The 5,702-nt window shown below is 43.3% G+C and overlaps 1 protein-coding gene across 1 annotated transcript; it reads left to right on the top strand.

Annotated features, from left to right (window-relative positions):
* Positions 1–1,298: 1,298 nt before the first annotated feature.
* On the top strand, positions 1,299–2,448 carry pou3f2b (POU class 3 homeobox 2b). Its single transcript, XM_054622101.1, has one exon. The coding sequence runs from the start codon at positions 1,300–1,302 to the stop codon at positions 2,446–2,448; it is 1,149 nt and encodes a 382-aa protein (XP_054478076.1). The 5' UTR covers position 1,299.
* The last annotated feature ends 3,254 nt before the right edge of the window (positions 2,449–5,702 follow it).

Below are 5,702 nucleotides of genomic sequence, written 5' to 3'. Positions count from 1 at the left end.
GATAAGCAAGGGGTTTAAAAAAATAGATAGCAGGAACATTATGGACATAATGCATTCTAAGTAGTTGTCAGGTTTTGTTTTTAAATGACACACACCTCAATTAAAACTGCTATAAAACTTCTACGTGAAAGTCTATTGGTCACCAAGTGAGGTCCAACCGTATGGATTTCAATCACAACTGATATAAGGTTTTTTTACTAAGAAGAAAAAAATATAATAAAATCGATTTGATTGAAACGTGGTTGAGCTTTTTCCTTTACCTTCCTTTTCCTAATCAAAGTACTTGTATTCTAGATGTATTTCTCCTACAACGCACCATCTCAAAAAAAAGAGATCTGTATTTGGGACATTATGTGTTTTATCTGCCGTTATGGCAGCATGTATGTTGTTTTAAAACCGGATTGAGTAAATTAGTATTCTATTCCAATTAGTCGGTTTGTTGTCACAAGTACATTATTTTTAAATGTTCTATATTTAAACGATGTGATCTTTAACTTAAAACTAATGGTTGAAGATATCCAGTATATTATTTCGTACACAAACACACAACGCTGCACAAATACCACACAGAACTATTAATATGCACACACCTACAACATCTTGCAGAAATGTTGCAACATTGCAGTACTGCTAAAAACATTAAACAGCATTTAATAGATAGGCCTTGTCTATGGATATGCATAGCTATATGCATGTCATTTCAACTATAACATTCTTTGCAGAAATAAAAAGGTTAACATCGCCTAACCAAATTAGGATTTTACGCACACGTTTCCTTAACATTTATTATCATCAGTGTGCGCAGAAATGACAATTAACAAAATCTAAAGTCTACATCATCAAACAACTGCATATCCTACACAACAGAGCTTTTGTATTAATCTTCCCAATAGTGCAAATGCTGGTCTCCTAGATCTAGTCTACCCTCAGCCTGAGTCTGGATAGAACATGATTATCAAAGTAAATCAACTGTATCTTACAGTTGCACTGCTGATCCCGGTGCTCCGTCTCCCCATGCTGCACTCCGGCTCTCCGCTTCCACGGGAGCCTCAACTCGCACCTCTCCAACAAAGAGAGTAGTGTTTGCTGAGACTTCTCCGCAGCCAATCGCTGCGTCGTTGCCCCTGGTAACCACGTCCATCATCCTTGTGCATCCAATGAGCGGCGGGGGCGTGGCGGAGTCCAGGTGCGCCTCGGCGTCCACTTGGCAGAGCGCCTGAGAGCCGCCTGTGGGCAGGAGAGGATCTTGTCAAATGCGAGGTTCCTTTAATAAGAGAGACCAGTCCGGCTCCGAGAGTCATGGCGACCGCAGCGTCTAACCACTACAACATCCTCACCTCCAGCGCATCCATCGTGCACTCGGAGCCCGGCAGCATGCAGCAAGCCACGGCGTACCGGGACGCGCAGAGCCTGTTGCAGAGCGACTACCCGCTGCAGAGCAACAGCCACACGCTCAGCCACGCACACCAGTGGATCACGGCGCTGTCCCACGGAGAGGGAGCCCCGTGGTCCTCCAGCCCGCTCGGCGCGGAGCAGGACATCAAACCCGCGGTGCAGGGCGCCCGGGACGAGATGCACAACTCCAGCAGCAACCTGCAGCACCAGTCGCGGCCGCCCCACCTGGTGCACCAGACGCACGGGAACCACCACGACGCCCGGGCGTGGAGGACCACCACCGCGGCTCACATACCGAGCATGGCCACGACGAACGGCCAAAGCCTTATTTACTCCCAGCCGAGCTTCAGCGTGAACGGGCTGATCCCGGGCAGCGGGCAGGGGATGCAGCACCACCACAACATCAGAGACAGTCACGAGGAGCACCACAGCCCGCACCTCAGCGAGCACGGACACCCTCCGTCCCAGCATCAGCACCAGCACCGATCGCAGAGCCACCACGACCACTCGGACGAGGATACGCCGACCTCGGACGACCTGGAGCAGTTCGCCAAGCAGTTCAAGCAGCGGAGGATCAAGCTGGGCTTCACGCAGGCGGACGTGGGACTCGCCCTGGGGACCCTGTACGGAAATGTGTTTTCCCAAACCACCATATGCAGGTTTGAGGCCCTGCAGCTCAGCTTCAAAAACATGTGTAAGCTGAAGCCTCTGTTGAACAAGTGGTTGGAGGAGGCGGACTCCACCTCGGGCAGCCCGACCAGCCTGGACAAAATCGCGGCGCAGGGCAGGAAAAGGAAAAAACGGACTTCAATCGAGGTGAGCGTAAAGGGAGCTTTGGAGAGCCATTTTTTGAAGAGCCCTAAGCCGGCAGCGTCGGAAATAATCGGCCTGGCGGACAGTCTGCACCTGGAGAAAGAAGTGGTGAGGGTTTGGTTTTGTAACAGGAGACAGAAGGAGAAACGCATGACTCCTCCCGGAGGAGCTCTGCCGGGGAGCGAGGATGTGTACGGGGACACGCCGCCGCACCACGGGGTCCAGACCCCGGTCCAATGAACTCTGCTGGACCGCTCCTCCAGGACATGTTTATCCTTTTTTTTATTTATCCCCAAGGTTATATATAAATCACTGAACTATGAAGCGCTATAGTGGGTGTTTTATGTATAATAGATTGCAGTGAGTACGTACACAATATCTGCAGTGAAGATCTGAGAAGTGGAACATGAGTGAGGGGAGGACAGGACATTTTTTTTTTTCTCCCTCTGCCAGAGAGAGCTAAAGGAACATAAGCCTGTGTTGTGTTCTCCGAGGATACATGGCCAGCACTGTGACTCCAGTCGACGCAGTTTCAAGGTGTAGCCCCTATTGTGTATTGAAATTATACTTGACGGGAAAAGAAAGAGGGAGGGGAGGAGGGATACCTGTTTTAGACCAAGAGCATAGCTGAATGGTTTCCATTCGCCACTTTTATATCAACTCACACAAGACACATTTTCCCCCTTGTGCGTAAAAGGGGAAAGCAAATAGAAAAGGCGTTTAGTTTTGTAGCTCTAAATTGTGCGTCCAGCAGTGATGGGTGGGTGGGTGGGTGGTGTAGGGAGGGGGGGGGGGGGGGGGGTCAAAGGAGCTGCGTTAATGGAGTAAACTGGAGGCCAGTAAAGGCTGCAGCCCCAGTCCAGTGGAGTCCAGCTGAGGGTGAGCATCGCCTGAGTCCCATCTGTCAGCCAGGCAGCACAGACACAGAGCCGCTTTGCATTCAACAACACTGCTGGGAAGCTGCTGGCCATTCAGCTCTTATTTATTCTTTGAGGACAGAGTTCAGGATTTAGTTATGAACATAGATTATCACTATTATATTATCTTTTTTTTTTTTTTTTTTTTTTTTTTTTTTTTGAATTATTATTACATTTGTGCAGCTCAATGGCTAAACTCTTCAATAATTAGCCAGAGTGCAGCGAGGTGGTTAAAAAACAACAACAACTGTTTGACCTCCATCATAAGTCAGACAGCAGTCTAAACAAAAAGTAAATTATATTTTTCCACAATGCAAGCGTTAAATGATATTTCTTCCCCCCTCAGAGAGTCACCCAGCTTCAAGAAGGGCTCCGTGGCGATTGATCGGATTATCTGTCACTTTTCCACAATAGGATGGGCTATAGATATATATAGATATATATATCTACAAAAAGATGTGTCACCAACTCTCACAGAACATTTGGATCCGCTTTTGTAAATATTGTATAACTTTAAAAGTCATGGCTTCATCCCTGTTTCTTTCTTCACTGGGGCACTTTTTGGATTGATGTTTTCAAAAACAAACAGGTTGAGTTTTTAAAATCCAGTCTCATTCATATAGCCTACCTACTGCCTTGTATTTGTGTGCTATTTAACGTTCATTTGTTGCCGAAATTATGCTCGTTTACGGTTTGATATTTTGTTATCGTTTTTTTTTTTATTAATTTCAGTCTAATTTTTCTTTTATATATAATGTGAAATCAATTTAATTTCTTTAAATTGTCGGAGAAGCTCTGTTTTGCCATTTGAAGTCCGCTTTGAAATACATTAGATGGTGTTTACAGTCAAAGTTTAGTGCTTTGAGGACTGAATTCAGATTAATCGATAACACAGTTGTAGAGAATGAATCAGACCTAGAGAGTATAAAAACGGAGATAAGCATCTTGATAAGTGTGTTTGAAAAAGAAAGATAATAATAATAAGGCCTTTATAGATTTCTCCCCAGAACACATTTTAGTGACATTCCAAAAATTGCAGCATATGATCAAAATAGTATTATTATTATTATTATTATTATTATTATTATTATTATTATTATTATTATTATTATTATTATTCACAGGGTGTTATTTTAATTTGTTTCCGAGGTCGTTGCCATGCATTTCATTTCAGCCATTTTGTTCATCTTTGTCTATGTTGCTTTATTACATGAGGGGAAAATTGCTCTTAGACATTTTATTTTATTTTTTAGTACTGTTAATGAGATTGTAATTTATTATACAATGGCTTTTATAGTTGACACAAAATGCGAGATATATATGAAATGTCACCGAGAAGGCTTTTGTTTGGTAGGGAAGATAGGGAGAGACATATTTTTGATTTTTCAGCGGGATTGTCCACAGCCTAAAACCGTCACAGCTAAATGTACATACATCTGTTCTCCGTAGCTTTGCTTTTGGTTTTATGCAAAAACAGATATCCAGGGACTTGTTTTTTTCCTGTCATGTGGAATCAGCTTTTATTTCCCCCTCCTGATTTATTTTTTTCCCCGCAGAAAAACAACACGCAGAAACGTTTAAGGCATTGAAATATTTCCTCAGTAGCTTTAATAAATCGATCCATCTCATAATTCACTGGAAATCCAAGTTGTGGGATGTAGACCTGTAGCAATCCGACGCTGTTTTTTGTTGTTGTTGTTTTGTTTAATTGCTTGTTAAACCAGCCGTTTTTTTTTTGGGGGGGGTATATAGGCTATGTCATATTCACTGGATGAACTTGGGGTAGATACAGCAGAGGTGATAAACGCCTGTACGTGTTTCATCACTTGACACACGAACAACGGACTTGCACATTTTTAAATAATGGGGTTGATATTAAACAGCTTTTTTCCAACGTCGAGGCTAAATGTATTTCTTTTCTTTCAATTCAGCAAAAGAGAATGCTGCTGCCGCGAGTTCACTATCTGCTTTGGCATCTGTGGTTTAAAAAGAAGGAGAGAAAAAAAAGGCTTCTTGCTTTGAGCTCATTGGTTTGGGTGGAATTAATGGTTGAGAGAAAATCAGGGCTGATGAATGGAAGATTGTGAGCCGATGATGTGTTGTTTCTGCCCCAGGCTGCTTTTAAATGGACTGGCTTTGGCTGGGAAAACCTCAGCTTCCATCTAGGGTTAAATGAGGGGTTCCCAAAGTGGGGTCGGAGGACCAGTAGTGGTCCTTAGGAGGATTGAAAGGGGTCCAACGTGGAAATTTCACTGCAATTTTATTTGGAGCAAGAGGTTTCACTTTCTCTGTTGACCGTCACAGTATTTGTGTACTAAAAAAAAAAGATGAAGATAAAAATATATCCTCTCACATAACATTTAAAACAAATCAGATAGCATTTAAAATAGCCTATCATAAAATACATCCTTAAAATTCACATTCACATGATGTTTAATTCATCATCATTCTTCTGCTGTTGGTCAAATATGTTTGTTTTTTCTCTAGCATTGTCCAAGGCAAAGAAACACAAGACATTTTTGGCTTCACTTGGGTTGATGAGGTTGAGCCCTTTGCACTGAATATTAACAGAACCAG

The sequence above is a fragment of the Anoplopoma fimbria genome, chromosome 20 (genome assembly GCF_027596085.1).
Source record: "Anoplopoma fimbria isolate UVic2021 breed Golden Eagle Sablefish chromosome 20, Afim_UVic_2022, whole genome shotgun sequence".
Classification (NCBI taxonomy): domain Eukaryota; kingdom Metazoa; phylum Chordata; class Actinopteri; order Perciformes; family Anoplopomatidae; genus Anoplopoma; species Anoplopoma fimbria.
The sequence above is the reverse complement of the archived record's forward strand: the minus strand, read 5'-3'. Positions and strand labels throughout refer to the sequence as shown.

What these genes read in the sequence shown, in the direction of transcription:
- pou3f2b (XM_054622101.1), top strand. Translation starts at nt 1,300, where the DNA reads ATGGCGACCGCAGCGTCTAACCACTACAACATCCTCACCTCCAGCGCA.